Source organism: Myzus persicae, unplaced genomic scaffold (assembly GCF_001856785.1).
Source record: "Myzus persicae strain clone G006 unplaced genomic scaffold, MPER_G0061.0, whole genome shotgun sequence".
NCBI lineage: Eukaryota > Metazoa > Arthropoda > Insecta > Hemiptera > Aphididae > Myzus > Myzus persicae.
The window spans coordinates 98571-119232 of NW_019103223.1; the positions used below are offsets into that span (position 1 = coordinate 98571).

The following is a 20662-nucleotide window of genomic DNA, read 5'->3' on the forward strand; positions in this document are numbered from 1 at the left end:
TATTCAATTCAAAACCCTGTTTTCAATATTAATTTTACTATAAATAGGTATTACAATTATAAATTACATAGTATACAACTTTTTTATAATACAAAATTGTATATTGGTCCAAAATTCGATACTTAAATATACCAATATACATAAAATGCATTATATAAATAATCTACTCATCTACTTAAAAATATGATATTAAAAGTAAATACAATATTGGCATTGGAAGAAGTAAAAAATAACACGATAAGCTTATGGTTAAAACTTAAAAGACACAATAGTATAAGGAATAAAAAGTATGCTCAGTGATAAGCTGAGCTTGTATGTATAAGAATGGACTGACATTTATAAATGCAACCAACAATAAACTCAAGGTGACGTCACACGTATACATTTAATCTTAAGTAATGCAGTATGCACAAAAACAAAAGGCGATGCACTTGCGCGAACTAGGACGTAAACAGTGATCGTGTTGAGCATACTTTTTATTTCTTACAGGTACTATGAAAGCCACTAATAAAAAATTGCAAATTGGTCTATTTTAGAAATATAATCGGTGCGTAGAACACTATGGTTTTGGTAAGTTAATACGATGCATGCAATTTTTTTATTCTTTGTATGATAAAAATAAGATAATTTAGGTATAATTACACAAAACAATACTTACGGATTTGATGATACTTGAAACTGATAGATAGTGGTAGAAGGGGCCGCTTCACTCTCGGCTGCATATATTTTGATTTGGTGAACATTCATTATTGATCTATAAATTATTACATTGTCCATACAATCACTGTGTTAATCTTAAATTGACTAAATTACTATATTACGGTACTTAATCTAACATTTGTCTACAACTAAAGCTTATCAGAGATCACTTATGTCTTGATAAACTTTAAATTTGGGTTGTATGATTAAATTGATTACGAATATTATTACTAATATTGAAATCAAATGCATTAAACATAATATTATTTTAGATTGCTACAACTCAAAGTCTTCAAATGTTAAAAATAAAATAACTAATGAACATTTATAATTTAAATATAAATTACTAAATTATTTATTATTATTAACTTATAATATTTTACTTACATTGTTCTAATAGGGTATATTTGTAGATATTTTACTTTCGAATGATATTTTGTAGATATTAAATGTATTAGTATGAAATCAGTGCTAAATACAATAATTAAGTTACTGATTTCAATTACACAAGGTAAGGTACCTTAGTGGCTACCTATTTAAAATAATTAATCATCTTTTAGACTAGCTATTTAATAAAATATAACAATTAAGACTTATTTAATACTAATAAAATACTATATAAATTATTGTTTATTTTAACTATTTTTATATTATAGTATTTAGGAATATTAGTATATATTTAGTAACCTATATTATAACAGAACAAAAACTTAAATCTAATAAGCATAATATCTGTTTTTATGTATTATCAATTTTATTTGTATTTAATATATTAAGTAAAATTATCAAAAATCCATTTTGAAGAAGAATCATATTATACTGAGATTTAACAACTATCTTAATTTATTGAACGTTTCTAAATCTCGTTACACATTATAATTGCATTAGTGGATATTTTATGCATTTTAATTTTTTTTTATTCAATAACATTATACTTTACATTATTTCAGAATCGTACTTTATGTCACGTACAAAAGACCTAACAAACTTATAGTTTTATTTTATCTCGTTTTTTTTTTACTACTTTTCTAATAATTTTTATTTATGTTTTACCACATGGCAATTTTATTATGGGCATATTTCAAAATTGGAAAGTCGATATCTATTTCGAATTTAACGTTGTGTGGCACTGAAATGCTTTATATATTTTTTTTTTTGGTTTTGATTTTGGGACAATAATTAAAAATTCTATAATCGATGAGATATTATTTTGCTGTGGATACTAATTGTTATACGATTCATTTCCAAATTCAAATTTAATTTAAATTATATGCTACGATAAAATTAATGGAAATATTAATTTTTCAAAATTCATATCTATATGAACAATTTTAATTGAAAACCACATCAAGTAGTTCCTTAAGTAGATTACTGAAAAAGCATTAAACCGGCTTACAGTCACTTTAGAGTACATTCAATAGTTTTGTCTAAGCGTTAACAAATTAAATATTGAACAAATTTGATTATTTCCATAAAATATGACGATTATTTAATTTTTTTATGTACTGATTATTATTAAAATGATCGAATAAATTATAACTGGATTGACTTAAAAACCTACTTTAGTTTGTTATACAATAAGGTTTTAACTTTTAAATTCATACATGTTACAGTAAAGTTATCTATTTTCATAAGCTCCCAGTAATTTTTTAGTATTTTTTTTTGATAATCCGCACTTCAATCATTTTGATATCTAAAGGCACTAGACATTTACATTCAATTTTTTTTACTAGTTAATTATCTACTCATAATATTCTCAATTATTATTATTTTCCGGCAACTTATTATATTTTGAAAAACGCCCTGCATGAACACAATGTGGGTAATATTAGTATAGTAACCTCTATACGAGTAAAGCCGTTTTTAAATAAGCTATATAATTATTGTTCTTACCTACTTCACACAAAACACCTAAAAAATATGTAATAATGATATTTATTCCAACTGTACCTGTTCGTTACAACTGTCGTTCGATGCCGTTAAATTATGTATGTAAAAAAATATTTTATTATTAAGGTTTGTTTTCCAGCACAATTGATTTATATTCGGCTGCAACGAACACACCGCAGCTACTCGTTTCGGCGTCGGCGAAACAGTGAGTAATTATACGATTTCTTTACGATCCGACTCACACACACACACACACACACACACACACACAAGAAACGTACATTAAGATGATAAGGTGAAATAGATAGAAGCGCTTATACACACACACACATATAATATGCTTATAATACAATATTATATTATATAGACGAATTTACGAGTATGTAGAGCCTCCCCCTCCAGTGAGTTTAAATATCGCTCGTCTGCAGAACCTATCGTTAAAAAATGTAGGTACCTACTCATTTTACGATGCACATAATACATAACGACAACGAACGCGTATGTGAATATAATAAAAATATGAGCAGCTCACAACGCGATCGTCCGGTAAAAAGAGCGGCCGCTTTCGTCGGGAAATACGTTTAGGTATACATTTTCACAATATATTATCGTCGTTATAATAACATTAATAACATTATAATATTACACACGTAGATTCGTATGCACATATAATTGTGTACAGGGTCTGTCGAGGAAACGGGGAAATTTGAAGCCATAGTGTTGGCCAAACCTTAGTGCTGACCGACGGATGAGTGTAATTAATTTTTGTCACAGCTCACTGCCGTTCGACAATCATGGACCAGCGAAGGTGCGTTTTAAAGCGATTCTCAGAAAGATGTTACAAAGAATGTACCATCATATTGTATGTCGTTTCCCGTTTAGCCGCCGTTTCACGATTCCCAAATTATTTTTGTTTTACAATAGGGTCGTGAATTCGTGATTTGTAAAGCGACAAATGGACGCAGTGAAATATCTATTATTTGAAACGATATATTAGGTACCTACTATGCTGTCTATCTGAACTCTAAAGTTATAAAAGCTTGATAAATCCTCGACAATTATATAAAACGAAAAGAACACTCAATAATTAAAGATGACATGAAATTTTTCCAACAAGTTAAAAGAATTTACAATAAATACGTTCAGCTCGAACAAAGAATTTGCTGTCTTAAGGAGAGAGTGACAAGCGATCCTCCACAAATAAAATGGATTGGTTATTTGATTGAACACAACAAATAATTTCAACTAATTAAAAAAAATTGTTTTATAATATTTTATATGATTATTATTTATTTTTATTTATTATTTTAATTAGTACGCAATTATAGAATTTTTGATTTTATAAAATCTACCTAATAATGGCGTTTGTCATTTTTATATAAATACTAATGCATAAATATAATTAATTAGTTTAATCATAATAATAATAATAATAATATAGTTTACAATTTATAAGTTACTCGAAGAATAAATTCGACGAAATGAAACGGCTGCAAAATAGGAGCTGGTCATAATATAGCGGTGTTTATTTCAACAATATGTACATGCTGGTTACCTAAGTAGATGAATGGACCACTCTAAGGATATTAATTTCAAAACATGAGATTTATAACCTATTGTAAAGTCACTTAACTTACTTTTTGTTTTTCAATTATAAAGCTTGGAAATGCCTTATGCTTTTATGAGATTTATTTTAAGTTTTCCAAATTCTCTGAATGACCCTGTATTTTGTCGACCCTCTCGCCTTATCAATAATATCGCGTTTTATGAGGTTATCTAAGACTAGTGAACATATTATAATAATGTTATGTATAGGTAGGCTTGTTGTTGGGCAATAAAAGTCCATCACATAAGCACAAACGTGATGAGGATAAAGGAAGTCTTTAAATATGTAAGTACATAATATTATTTTATATTTTGTTCGCTAGTACCCATAACTGTAGCAATATGGTATAAATGTATGATGGTAATAATAATAATATTAGAATTATGTTTGGATTATTATTTTTTGGCTAAGAATATTGTTCTATATCAATATTTCTATGCATATAGATCAATACCGAAATACTCATGTGAAATGAATCGAAATCATTGAGATAAAATATTGTAAAATATTAATTTATATAATTATTTAGAATTTAGAATTATAATAATTTCAAACAAAAATGTAGTTTATAAATGATGGTTAATTTTTAATTAGCTATATATTATGAATATTACAAGTATTAAATATATAATGATATAGGCTAATTAGAATACAAATCTCATAATTTGTGTCTTAATTTCAAACGTGGTATAAATAAAATAAATAATTTAATATTCAAACAATTGTATAATTTTCGTATTTTGCAGGGGAAAAAAGAAATTCTTGTCTAAAAATATGTGTGGTTTAAAATGAAAAGTTCCCTTTTTAAGGAAAATGTATTGTGAGGAAAAACTGTAGGTATCTAAGTTTTGGAAGAAAATGGTCCCGCCCTATACGTATAATATATATATAATACATGTTTTAAATAAATCTATCGATGTACTCACATTGTACATGCATATGGAGGTACTATAGTTACGTTAGTAAAAATACGTTTAGTCCAAAAATTGTGAATATAAATTTCATAATATTATATCATTCACGTACCTATCATGACTCATCGGGTTCAACAACTGTTATTATGGTTCATACCTAGTGGTTTTTTGGTTCACTCAAAATGAAAATAATGAAAATAAAAATTAATTTTTTTTTTCGTTAAACTCTAGCAAATCATTTAATATACCCAGGTACATGCTTTAAAATTTAAAAGTCAAACATCGTATTTTCAGCATGCATTAGGGTAACTGGATTAGCTTTAAGGCTTAGAAAAAATAGAGGGGTAGAGCTATAGAAGATTATGGCCAGCGGTATAGAAGGATATTGGGGATGTAGATACGAGGACATAGACGACGAGTAACAGGGTGCACATATACCAATAAATAATAATCGGACCAAATAATTTTTATATGAATGAAAATCCGTTCGATATTATAATCACACTATGCAAACGTCTTACAACTCTTAAGCTTGGGAGAAATGCATCTTAACGATACTCGATTAGGGTACATATATCTTAGAAACAGAGTGGCAATACTCAATATTATAGGTCGGCAGTGCACCTATTAATTATTGGACACATTAGGTACACTGATACAGGTATCACGGCCTCGAATTTGCGTAGGCTGATTTTATAAATACCTATATTATGTTGTAGGCAAATAGTAGTGTTATTGTTGTTGTATTGTGTGCAATCTATACCTAATGTGTGTATTGTACATTTATACCCGAGCCGCCATCATGGCATTTCATACAAGGCTGTTGTGCATACCGAGAGCACGTCCCTCAAGTTATAATAGTTATATATGAATCACTACATTTATATTAACTGAACGAAATTCCGGTAAATACAGAACGTTTGTAAAACATATATTTTACAAACGAACTTTTTCCGTAATTTTTTTTTTTAGTACTCAATTCTTGCAACTCGTGTATGCCAGCCATAATATTGTTACAGATGTTCATATTGTGAAAATAAAAAGAAAAAAGCCACACAAGGCATACGTAGGCACCTAATATTATTACTGTATCGTCTGGATTCGTTTATGTGGCACAAGTCTTCGCGACGGTGCATGTTGTAGTTGTTGTTGTTGTTGTTGTTGTTGTTGTTGTTGTTATTATTATTATTATTATTATATAGCATAGGCACCTCGTACCTTTATAATATAATATACAATTTAAAAACAGCTAGTTGCGTCTGAAATAAATGATAATACTATACATCGCGAAATAATTATGAGCGGTGTTCGGTTCACTATTGTGTTCATACTTCATGGGACGTTTTTCAAGTTTTAAGTGCTCGTAAAAATAATTTATGAGTGAAGATGATGTTCAACATATTTTATTGAATATCGTATAATAAAATATACTGAATAAGTGCCTAGCCTTGTACCGAAACAACGTTAGTATACGCAAACTTAAAACGATATAAAAATGAGTATAAGTATACCTATACAATATACATCATTAGTTTATCATAAATATGTCGGGTGGTTATTAATAAAGCAAATCCCTAGAAGTATTGATTCTTTCCGTTCCCCATTAAATTTTAAACGTTCAAATGAATTAATAACCGTAAGATGTTTGAGATATTTTGTACATGGTTTTACCTACTTACTTACCTACTTGTTAACATTACGCATTTATGGTTTGAAAGAAAATACATGTAATTTACACAAATAATTAGGTTAAATAAAAATTATTTTTTAAGAGAAATTTAATTTGTGTAGCTACAAGCTACCGTGTGTAGATAAACACATCATTAATGGCTCAACAGTTTTAAAAAAATGTTTGCAGAGTAATATGTACCTATATAGATAGCGAATATGTACGACTATTGTACGTATATAGAAAGCCAGATATGCTCGCAACAACATTTTTTAAACATTAACGCTTATGATATAAGATTGGAAGGAGTATTTCTAAAACATTTCATTGATAAATTGTTAGTACCTAATTGGAAAAGAAGAAATGTTTTGAGGCACTTAAAACTGAACGATAATATAATGGTGCCTTAAAATGAAACAGCGAATGCGAATATTAACAACAGCAATAAATTGTCTCCAAGTTACATTTAATCCCGAAATAGTATACACAGTATTCATATCAAGGACGTTAAAAAGAAATCTCAAATTATCTACGAGTCGTTTTTATGAATGCTTTAGCCGATAGCAAAATGTGACAATAGAACACTATTAATACTTCAGAGTGGAAAAAGCTACACAATAATATATGACAACAGTATAATATAATATAATGATGCGACATCACTTGAGGAACGAAAATGTTAATAAATAATAATGGTCTTAACCGGCGGTGTTCTGACGTCCATACTTTTATATTATTTTTGAAACTAAACTGCATAGTGGTCCCTATATTAGAATATAGTTGAGTGTTAGAACGTGTTAGAAGCAGTAGCTAAGTGTCAACAATGTTCAAACGTGCTGTCACTCACAAAGTAGCTCATCGAAGATAAATACATGGAATTTTCAAACAAACATTGTTTATAAACTGTTATTATATTTGTGCTGCATCAGAATATAGGGAATATAGCAAGAGTTACTGTACAATATGATTTTTAACTCGAATGCAGGAGATAGAAATCTGTCAGTTTAGAAAGAGTTTTTTTTAAATTTTTTTTTATTACGAACACTTTTAGCACGTACGTTATGGTGTTTTTTTTCTAAAGCCAATAACAATTAAAACTTGGGGATATAACATTTTTTTTTATTGAATACAATTTACTAGGTTAAAGGGTTAAAAATGATTAAGAATTTTTTGATTAAAAATTAAAATTAGGTAAGTGTCAAAATATATATTTTTTGAGTATTTCTATATTTTCCATACTTAATAATTATTTACACTCCAAAAAACAAAAAATTAAATAATTGTGTTTCACGTAAAATATTGGTAAGTACATCGATAAATATACCACTGACAATTAATAGCAATCGGTTTCAAAAATAATATGATGTGCTACAAGATACAAATTATTAATTAGGTACAACATCGTTCCTTTCGTACAAACGATTAGAGAAATGTTCAATAGTTAAGTAACTTGTATAAAGCTTTGATGTGATAATGTTTTAACTACCCATATGATATCCTAAAATGTCTGTATCGAATATTTGTGCTTATAAACTTTATAATTTAAAATAAATTGAATAGTTAACTTTTAAAAACTTTACGAACAACTTCGTACAGGCAAATTTTTAGACTGCGATGATAAACACTTTGAACTTTGAAGTGATGACATGTTTGCCTAAGGAGCCTGCTCTCTCAATACCAGTGCTGTTTATCAGAACAATTAATCTACCTGCCAAGAACAAAAATAAAGTTGAAATCCTTATCAAGTTTTATCGAGTAGTCGAGTAGTGTATATTTTTATGTGAAGTTGAGTATAGAATATTTCAAAACAATGTTATCCATGGATTAAAAATTGGAACCATTTTTTCTCATCAAAAGATGAAGTATTTTATAATTTATTTGTTGTTAAGCATACCGCACTTTTAAACGCATAACAATTGTGTTTTTATTATTTTTTTTTTTTATTGATCTGTAATCTGTGGCCTATAGGTATTTTATTGTAAACACAATACACAATATCTATACTATAATATATTTATCAATGATTTTACTATATACATTATATAAAGGTATCAATAATAAAACCGTTCTACTATATATTTATACTACAGTTTTAAATTATTGAATTTTTCTATTTGTATGTATACAATATACATAGTAACCTTTTAATTATTTAATTAAAATCTTATATTATTCGCAAGTATAGTAAACGTACGTATATAGTAAAGGTAATGTATATTTAAAACGTATATAAAATAATAAACCAAACACTTACCTTTACCGAGAATTTTCTTTTGATCTGAACTGGTTGACGTCAGATGATTAAAAACGATTAAAGTACCGATACTTTAAATTAAAATAAGTAAAAAATGTCATGAATGAATCATAAATATTTGTAAAATATGTCGACAAATCTATAATATTGATGAATTCTTCAGAAGCGAATTTTGTATTACAATACCGTTGGTGAAATATTTTTAAAATTAATTTAACTATATATGTAGAATACATATGAGCTATTATAATATAATATAATGAATACGTAAGTATGCGTGTAAGATAATAATATGTAACGTGTAATTTAAAAAAAAAAAAAATCCCTAGTAAACGTTTTAAGTTAAAAAAAAAAAAAAATAATAATAATAATAATTATAATGCCGATGATATTCTCAATGACACTCGAACGAACACAATATATCGAGCATCGTAGTTTAATATACTATTATCGTTGTATACCTGCAGGGACCGAGAAAATGAAACATCATCGTCATCGTCTATACAGTACAACGGTATAATACGCATGTCTTAGTCTGATATGGGCTGCTGCCAGTGGCACATACTTAATCGGAACGCGCATATTATTATTTATTAACACAGAGACGCACACACACTCGCGTCACGCACACGAACACAAGATTATACGGTCGCACGCGGCGTGAGCGTTATTACGCAGCACAGCCCCGGCACCGTGCACGTTTGCGTCGGGCGTGTATTTGACAATCGGACCGTCTGCACAGCCTCTGGCCGGATTGACCGGTGCAGCAGCTGTGCAGTAGGTATACGCCGCACACTGTTTATTATGCGTCAGCGGCAACGACAACGGAAAAAAAAAAAAAAATAAATAAAAAAATAAAGGCGAGTAATAATAATACGACAACGATTGCGACGGATTGAGAGCGGCACGACGGTAGCACGTCGTATGCGCGGTGACGGCGGTGATTAAAAAAAAAAAAAAAAAAAAGGGGAAAAAATAGCATCCCTTTCGCGCCATTGTCCGGCGTGTTTACCGCGGGCCGAGTCCAAGGAAACACACACTGTCAAGCTCCGCAATTAACACCCAAACCCTTCACAACACACCGATCCTTTTCTATAATAATCTTCCATTGAATCAAAACCAAAAATAAAAATTCGATCGTACAGTGCAGTACGGTACTCATGACGGAGGAACAGTGTCATTAATGAACGTGAAGGTGCCGCGCGTGTGGTACGAGAATCGAGGCCCGATCGACACCGGGCCGACTCGATCGCCACACACGCGTCCGTTTGATCAGAGAACATTTACGTTTGGCCGTGTGGAGGCCGGAATTTAAGTTAAGCGTTAAATGAAAGATACTTGTTAAGGCCCGTTTTCGTCATCGAAGTTACTCTTAAAACGGCCGCGTCACGCGCGATCGTTTTGTTTAGATAGAATTGAAAAAACGTGTATTCCATGAGCTATAATAATTGTTGATTATAATATTATGTGATAACCAATAAATATTAATAAAAAAAAATGTTTGATATCGGCGCGACTCTCAAGTAATTTATCGTGAACAATTAGTGTATCTTTAAGAAGAGCAAGTCGCGCTCAAAGTGAGTGTTCTGTATACCAATTTAATTTGATTCAATAGTTTACTACGTACACCTAGAAAAAATAAATCAGTCAATAACATTGTAACGTTATTCACGTGCGCGCTTCAATGCTACATTGAACCAGATGAAATGCGATAATGGGTTGCCTACATTGTAACAGGTAGGTGGTAGACTGACTGCAAAGATTTATACGAATATGCGAATCGGATGGCTCCAAATACGATTGTTACTGTCCTACGCTTTAAATTAATGGAACGATTAATCGCTTTAGTCACGCCAACTGGTTTACTTTATCTTGATTTTTCTTCTTCTTCTTCTTTTTTTTTTTTTTTTTTATTTTAACATCGCGTAAACACTCGTCGGATTACGTAAAACCAGTTGTTACGTGATCGGAGAAGAAACCGATAAGTATCGAAAACATGGATGTTCTTGATCACATATTATATTTGATCGGTTAATTGAAATGATTTGCAAGATTGCACGAAAGAATTACGCGAATGGTTTTATAAACGGAAATTAATGAGAAATCGTAATATGGTAATATCTTACCTCGATAGGTACAATGACGTAACGACCGGAAATTGTATGGTTTGATTGATCGACAGACAAGTAATGTTATAATATTATTATAATACGTTTAACGAAAGTAAACGATTGTTTATCAATTACGACTTACGACTAAACATTATATTTCAATTTTTTTATGTCAATAGTCTTCGAGATAGTCCTTCAACAGTATGTTCGATCACATCAGACATATTGACAAGTTGACAAACTTTAACTATATATAATATAAGCTATAAAATATATATCGGGCCGACGCTGCAGTAAGTAAACCGAACGACCAACATATCGTATATACCTAGGTTAGGTAAGTACGGGGATTTTAAATTTATTTCACAGCGGGAACGCAGTTGAATCGACAAGACCTAAGTATGATGGCAAAATAATATTATCATCGGGTTACAACAATATTAATTATTATGGAATAATTATTTCAAGTCTGCGCGGGGCGCAGAAACCTGACCTATCCAGCGCATTTTTACGTACACCCGTGGCGTGGTAGGCATCTATAAGTATATATATATATGAAATACATAACATATGACTATGTGTATACATGTATATTGTATATATTATTATTATGTATACGCCGCTTGCATACGAGTGCGTATAAAATATGTTTACCCGACGTACACCGAACATCCTTGCGGTAAATACCTGTGGTCAGTAAATGGTATATAATGTTTACATAAAACGTAGAAACGTACTCTGATGGAACCACAATGTACGGCGATTTTGTATCACGGGAATGTACACATACGACACAATTATTATCGTACGTGCAAGTTGGTTTTATGTATATATATATATTTCGAAAATAATTCCACAAGCTTTGCTTGCATTCATTATAGCCATGTGGTATTTATATTCTATGTTATTTATTACACATTTATGTCACATTATATTGTTACACGTCACCGACCATTTACAGATATTTTATAAGGACATTATACCCACCTACCTTCGACATACCTGTTCCCATATAAATATAGCCACATTATTAAATTATTTTAGTTTTCACCAAATTTCCCATATATAATCATATCCGAGTATTTGAAAATTACAACTCTCATTCTACCCAAACCTGACCTATAATATTGTGTAGGTAGTTAAATATTTTGTTAGAAAAATTCATTTTTTTTATTTCTGAAAACCTAGTTTAAACAGAATCGGTCGAATTAAATATCTCGTTTGGAGGATAAGTATGGTTCTGGTGGTAAGAGACAACCGCCATTTTGAACTACACTGAAACAACCATATAATTATTGCTAAATTCTAAGGTTAGATTTAAATACTCTTGTACTATATTATATTTTGTTCTAACACAATTCAATATTATGGGATGCGGAGAGGAACTTTTATATTTTCTCTCCCGGATCAAAAAAATCGAATTTATAAGGGCGACATTAAATTAAATAAATAAAAAAATACCTAATTACCAATTTTGAACAATTTAAAAAATATACATATTTAATGCATTCAACATGCATAGGTCTGGTGAGAAATGGTTTTAAAAACCATAGGTATTCTGAAGAAAATGTTGGTCGTGAGAGCTAATGCACTAATTCCTTAATTCTAATAGTTAACCTTTAGTCGTTTTGTCCTGTTATGGTGACTTATTAGTTATTGGAATATAAAAAAATGAAAATACGTTGATGGCGTTTGGCTCGAAACATGTTGCTAGGTAGGCAGGTATATATCTAATATAATTTTAAAACAACCTATATAGGTACCTGGGAGTATATATATATATATATTATTTATACCTACATAATACGTTTCATAAACGCAAGTACCACATTGCTGCATCAATTATTATAGGTACATATTGAACTATTATAATAATGTCATTATCTCGTCGTCACGTATACGCGGATAATACGTTATAACGTGACGCGACGTGACAATAATATTATTATTATTATTACAAATTCGCGATCTGCACATTGTGGTAATCGCTAGCGGGTACATATAGATACGACCGTGTTTACTTTATTACATGTTTGCAGTCGGATGGTCAGGCAGGCGTGTATCATATTATAAACCTTCGCCTTTATATGTACACGATAAATATATATATATATATACATCTAACGCGCACATGTACACGCCATGTATATACCTGTTGTACGTAGGCATACGACATTTTACATGGTTATAATGTGTTCTATTATGTTGTGTTATTGAGCATGTTCGGTGCGTCGAAACAATGGTGGTCGGATATTTTACGGGTATTAATGTGTCGGAGTTGATTTCGCCCCCCACCAGGTGTCATTACTGCTCACAGTGCACTGCAGGTCACGCCTATCCCATCGCATAAATATATATATATCCACCACGGGTGTACTGAAGAAATGGGTGTGCGCACACGGTGTGGGTATATACGGCCGGCCTGACGACCGACCGACCGCGGCGGCGGTTGAAAGAACGGTTTTTTTTTTAATTTTTAATTTTGTACGTAGTAAAAATAATACGACTTTTCCTCCTTACTTTACCCTCCTCGCCGAACCCATACCACCCTTTACCCCTCCCCTTATCCGGGCGGCCACTTACCTCGTTTAATTAACATGGTCGCTTTGTCCACGTCGTACGTGTTATGTTGCAAAATGAACAGACGGAATGCATTTAAGTTTTGAAAATCTTTGGTGCGGCCGACCAACTCCTTCAGTATGGTCTTGACGTGCTCGATTTGATCACTCATTATCCCCGGTCTGGAATCTGAAAATCATAATGAATTTATAATATATCAGATGCTCAACATTTTTATTGTGATAATATAATATTGTTTATACAATAATACAATCAAACAATAGACAAGAAATATTTATATATATATATTATCTTATTTAGATTATTTCACATGTTTGAAACAAGATTGGGTACTATATCATGACATACATGATACGTGTTTCTATCAAATATTGAACAATATTAAAATCAATCTGTTGACAAATTAAAAATTGTTCGTTTAATCAGATATAGGGTTGATAATTTGATATAAATTAAACACTTAATAATAGTAATAAGTACAGTATAAGTTAAAACCACCAATATTGAGTATGTACAAGTCACAATGGAGTGCAGTTTCCAATCTGGTGGTCACAGTGCCTTACACTACAGTATAAGTGCATTCCAGGAGTCTAAAAATAAGGACAGGTTTCAGGTGACAAAAAAGAAAGGAAATGAAGGGACCGCTAGATGTTAATAACCATTCATTTCAAAGGATTAACTTTAAAAACTCGAAAACTCTCTGATTTCCATTAAAGCTTCCGAATAATTCTTGCTTTCTAATTAATTATAAAAGGCGATTTTGGCAATGATATCTTTTAAAATAACATTTACTTGCATAATAAATTACAGTAGATATTTCATTGCATATAAATGTATATCGTGGATGGGTTTATCCAATAAAATGATTCAAAATTAATACGACTATTACATATCATAATAATATAATAGATAATATAAAATAATAAAACTATATACCCTTAACAGCGTTTTTCAAACCATGGGTGGAGACTCGTGATTACGATTATGGTTAATTGATAGCTCTATATTGTATAATAATCATGGGAAGTCCAACTAGTATTGAAGAATGCATAGATAAAATATATATTATAAATGATATGATAGAATGGTAGAATGTATGACATTGATTATACATTGGATATCAATATATTTTTAGTAATCTTTATATTATTTTATTAATTTTATTACGATTATGGAATATTTGTTATCTTACCGGTGAGAATGATAGCATTGATTATAATAAAAATATTATTTATTTATGGCATATTTGATATTTTTTTTTTTTAGTATGAGGTAGCTTACCCAATAAAGATTAACTGTATTTGTGGCCATACCAAAAAGTTTGGGAAACACTGCCCTATATCATACGATATTATATTATAGGCACTAAATTATATGATATTATATTATAGGCAATATAGAATATTATATTAACAATATAACATAACATTTAAATTTTCAAAAATAAATATAATAACTAGCAATCTTCTTCTTCAACAGCTTAACGATCAATTTATTATCAAAGACAATTTAACCATAAGTAACATATTATGTAATATGTATCAGTGTTAGGTAACGCGAAATAGCGAAAGGAACTCGTTATGTGATTACGGAGTTAAACAATTTTCCGAACAACAAAAATATAATGAAAATTATTTTTGATAAGTTATTCCTATAATATAAATCATCATGGTTGAAACTAGAAAATGTTCTAAGGACAGGCCAAATGATAGATATTACAACAGTTATAACGACAATATAAGTTTAATACGTTTTGAAATTGTATTGTTTTGGCCCGACCCATAGTTTATTTTATGTAAATCGTCACCGTTTCGAGTATCAAGAATAAAAAAAATTATTTTGATTAATGGAAAAAAATAGTATTAGTATGAAAATTATTGATGTTTATTCAGGACATATATTTTATAGGTACAACGCTGTACACTATTTATACTTACGTTGGTTTTTGATTAACAAACGATAATCAATTAGGGCTAGTTGGAAACTCTATTTTTTTAAATAGTTATTTTAATTTTTGTAATAACTACTAAACTAACTTCATTATTTTTTTTTAAGTAATTTATGTACCCCAATTGTGTATATCTGTAAATTATAATGCGTACGATAATAATCTTTAAGGTGTATACAAGGGAACTGCAGCGTATTTCGGGTAACATATCCATCGATATAATATTACTGTTCCATGTCATTGTATTATAAGTATATGTCAACATCACCATATAATATCTAGTTTGAGTGTACCCCTGCTTTGCATTTGTGAAATAAATATCATATAGAAACTCGTTAGAACACTCAATTTGTATGAGTGGTATAGAAAAACAAATTTTCATAATAAATCATCTATCGTAATATTTAATTATATTGAAAAGCCACAGACTTAGAAGTAGTTAAATTGTAAATTGAATAATAGGTTTTTTTGAAAATAGGTAGGTTGGTACCTCCAGGTCTCCACATTAAATGTTTTGTCTGTTTTAAAATTTCAAAAATTACAAATTCGTTTCAGCCATCTCCCAAACTCCTGGCTCAACAGCCCCTCCCCCCTCTTTGTGGGTATCTCTATACCCGCTATTGATACATATTATAGTCGCTGTTTTACATTCTATTGAAACAAAAACAAATTTTAAGCGCACTGTCGAAATGGCGGACGAAGTGCGAAATTTTTAATTTTCAATCATACAAGATAATATTATGGACGAAATTGCGACGTACATTTTACTTTAAGCACATATTCAAACGGAATTATTAATGTTTCACCGAGGGCGGGCAGTACTAAAAATAACTGGATTTGGATGCTTGTAAGCTCGCTCTTTACGATATGACACAACTAGTTATAATATACTCCTGGCCGTCGTCTGGTAGTGCAGTATTATATAGTACTTTATTATAGTAAATTAACATTGATGGGTAAGGGGGCTGGAGCATACACATACACACACTTGCATATTATATACCTTCTGTTTAAACCTATAACACCGTATAATAACACATAACAATATATATATATATACATACCCTGTTGCAGTACATTTCCCGGTGTGTGTATGTGTGTGCGTGTGCGTGTGTGTGTGTGTGTGTGTGTGTGTGTGTGGTGCAGTTGCAGTGAAGTACAGTCTTATATTACATATGTATGGGTATGTATATAATATGCACTGTACATATTATTATGTATAGTCGCATACATGATACATACATAATAATACACGTATTGTTATGGAGGTTGTTGCGCAATTAGTGGATAGGGCATACCTATACATGTTATATAGATATACCGTTTTTATGCCCGTCACGGTTATTACAAAAATTAAACGATAAAAAATATATTTATTTCCCCGAGGAAAATTTTCTTTTACAATTTAATTGCCAGTCTATAATAATATTATGTAGTTTTGAATAGACAGTTTTTTTTTTTTTTACATTAATACAAAATAACGATATTTTTTATTATATAATACAGTAAAGTGTCTGCAATCCGACCATGTGTTAATCCAACACGTCCAGTAATCCGGCTCCATGTTATTTTAAAGGATAGTGATCAAACAGCTAATAACATCGTTAAATTTGACTGACAATCCACATAGACCGATTAGATATTTTACTTAAGAAAATTGCAAGACAAGGCGTATAAGTAATTATATTAGGTATAAGAATTCATACCGTATAATAAAAACTAATAAATAAATCGTCGTTTTATTACAATTTATAGTAATTTTATAGAATGCAATTATTTGTTATAATTAACAACAATAATATGGTATGTCCGTAATTTAATAAATATTTTATGTTTTATCTATAAATTCCGATGATCTGCAGACAATACATTTGTCCCAAGTGGGAGTGTCAAGGATATACTAGTATACTACACCTACTATATATTATACATGATACAACATAATATAATATATTATACCTATTGTCCATGCCAGCATATTCAGATTTTTTTTCATTGGGGAGGGGGGGCTATCAACCCTATAAATACTAATAATAATAAAAAATAAGTAATCATTTTCCTAAAGTGATTTTTAAATTTTACTTTGAGATCTATTTTATCAGAACACCATGTTGGACTATGTGCGTTAAAATCACCTACTATATAAGGTGTAGATAGTTGAATGATAAATTTAATTTTGGCTGTGTCGAATCCGTTTTTTGTTAGGGAGATGTATCGCATATTATGAGTTTTTCTTTCGTGTCAATCGGTACTGTTAAGACTTCTAGTTCACCATATATATATATATATATGGATATTTATAAGATATTCTTGCAAAAAATCGTATATTTTAAGCCTAAATACATTTACCCACAGTTATTAGGTATGTATTCTATATTTGGACGAAACTATATAAATCAAATTAAGAACTATAACAACTAATCCGATTGTTTTCTTGTCTCATTATTTTTCCATGTTTAATTACGTGGTTCGTGGTTCTTCTGCGTTGTATGTTCGGTGTATGTCATATTATTATTAATAAGGTAGTTAGGTCCGAATTCTGATGTGTAGGTATATCGCTTATCCGCACTTACTTGTGTGCTATGGACATTTTCGGTGCAAGAAGTGATTCTTGTCGTTAGTTATTGGAGAATTTCATTACATTTATAGAGTGTGGTGAAAAAATTGTTTTGCCACATAGCGTATAGAATAACAATATTGTCGTTGTTGACTAATAGCTAAATAGTAAACTGTAACATTATTATTTACAACAATCGCTACATTATACTAACACGAATTTTGAGCTTACTTATTTCTTGTTACTTTGAAGTGTTTATACATTTATCAAAGTGTATCTACTTAGTGGTTAAAAGTGTTAAGTATATATAGTATTTAACATAACGTTTCTCCCTATGACAGTATGTAAATAATATGTTACTCACCAACTCCATTAAAAAAAGTCGAGTATATTTTACGATGTTTATAATTATTTGAATTAGAAATAAATATCGAAATAAATTTGCTTTGCTCATGTATTTTATAGTTACACTCATACACTCACAATATAATTAATGATAACTATAATTTGTATAAATTACCAGTCTTTAGAAGAACATACATTTTAGACTTATCCATAAGAAGTCTAAATTGTTTGTTATCTATTAATTGTGTATTTTAACGTACACTAGCGAGTTGCAGTGACCCTACTTGTTTTTTATTTAAACCGTTTATTTTAATTGGTGTGATTAATATATATTTATACAAGCATAATGCACCTGTAAACGGTTTGAATACAGCCATATCGAGATGTCATTCGAATATCAATCTGTATAATATATGTACTACGCAGTATACTACACAGCATACATATATTACAATATAACACCACCACTGCGTATAAAGTAACCACATGTATAATATAATATGTATGTATTATTATTATTATTATTATGATATTGGAATGAACTCACGTTGAGTATTCCTACGTGTATAACGACCGGCGAAACATATCGGATTTGTTAAAACAAGTGAAAACATTTCAACGACGTCTATATTACTCGGGGGCAACTCGTTAATTCGAATCTCGGTCATATCCCGACGCGCGGCTACGACGTCTACGCTACAGCGATGTATATTATATTATTATGTAGACATAAAAATCAGCAACCCTTCTCCCATCAGGGAAATCCATCAGCCGACACGCAGACGGTTGTATATGCTTTATTACCCCTTTTCTCCACGCGTCAGACCTTTGTCAAAGCCGGAGCAGTGGGCTGGAGGGCGAGGCGGAGAGAGAGAGAGAGAGAGAGAGAGAGAGAGAGAGAGAGAGAGAGAGTGAGAGAGAGATGGATTGATACAACTGTAGGGAAAGGGGAGCGTGTGAGCGTATATAGAGAGTGCAAAGTTTTAACGAATTTGTGCAGCTAAAACCGTAGGGGAAAAACTCGGCGGAAAATGCGCCGACGAGTAGGTAGCTTTCGATATAAAGGAAATGCATTTTAACGTCCGGCAGTTTTGTACGCGGATAAACAACGATATAATTTATACCTATATTGCACCTCCGTCATCGTTGTTGCTTCTGCAGTCGCCAGCCGGAGAGCCCAAAAAGCGCGTACGCCATCAACCCGTCGCCCCACACTGTCGTCCTACCAGTGTGTATATATATACTGAACGATATTACGTATATACATATATACATATAGGTTGGCTGTCGGGCACTCGAGCTGTAGTACAAATATATTATATGTGCGCCTATATATATTTTCCGGGTGGATGGGGGGGTTGGCGTTTTCGCAGGAAAAGTCCCGTTTTTATAGCCTCTCGGACGGGAGTGCGCGCATATATACCCTTATATTCCCGTATACATATAAACCGAGTGTAATAATCCTATATATAGGTAGTGGCGAAATAGGCCGACTCGGAAGACGCGCACCGGCCGCCCGTGGTTTCTCTCTCGCTCTTTATTATTTACGCGCACTCAAACAAACAAATACACACACACACACACACACACACACACACACACACACACTAGCACGCATTTATATAGGCTGAGTATGCGTATAGGTTACCAAGCCGACCGGTTTAAATTCTGCGCGATAAAATCGCGGACGTCTTCGACAATATAAATTTTATTACGCAAGTTCCCCGCCGCCGTCGCGATGCCGCCGCCGCCGCTGCCGCCGACGACGACCACCGCCGTAGTCGTAGTTGCATCGTATACGCCTGTGTGTGTGTGTGTGTGTGTGTGTGTGTGTGTGTGTGTGTGTGTGTGTGTGTACATAGGTACGCCGGCGAGTGCAACGGTGCAAAATGAGCATGGGGAGGTAGGTGGCCGCCGTGGCGGTGTATGGCGCGCAGTAGATGCGTGCGTGCATGTGGCGTATATAGTGCAGCAGGCGCAGGAGGAGACGGCGGCGTCGGCGGGTTGCAGGAGACGCTTTTGCCGGTGCGTGCGTGCGTGCACGGACGTCGTATTATATACGAGGCTCGCCCCCCCCCCCCCCCTTTTT

General features: G+C 31.5%; 2 protein-coding genes across 5 annotated transcripts in view; both read right to left on the bottom strand.

Annotated features, from left to right (window-relative positions):
• Positions 1-9201, bottom strand: part of LOC111034051 (E3 ubiquitin-protein ligase Arkadia-like) — a 54329-nt gene extending 45128 nt beyond the window's left edge. For 2 of the 4 annotated variants that reach the window (XM_022315075.1, XM_022315076.1), the window contains exons 1-2: positions 9033-9046; positions 659-754 (exon numbers count right to left, since the gene is read on the bottom strand). Coding sequence is in view for 2 of the 4 variants with exons in the window: in XM_022315073.1 (XP_022170765.1) it covers positions 659-743 (85 nt within the window). In the remaining 2 variants the exon portion in view is untranslated. Of the gene's footprint in view, positions 1-658; positions 755-2649; positions 2792-9032 lie in introns of those variants that run through there. The other 2 variants (XM_022315073.1, XM_022315074.1) reach the window with 2 other exon arrangements.
• Positions 9202-9347: 146 nt separating this feature from the next.
• LOC111034050 (doublesex- and mab-3-related transcription factor A2-like) overlaps positions 9348-20662 on the bottom strand; it is a 115098-nt gene continuing 103783 nt past the window's right edge. The window contains exons 2-3 of the mRNA XM_022315072.1: positions 13727-13891; positions 9348-10661 (exon numbers count right to left, since the gene is read on the bottom strand). Of these exons, the coding sequence (XP_022170764.1) occupies positions 10585-10661; positions 13727-13891 (242 nt within the window). The 3' untranslated portion in view covers positions 9348-10584. The remainder of the gene's footprint in view (positions 10662-13726; positions 13892-20662) is intronic.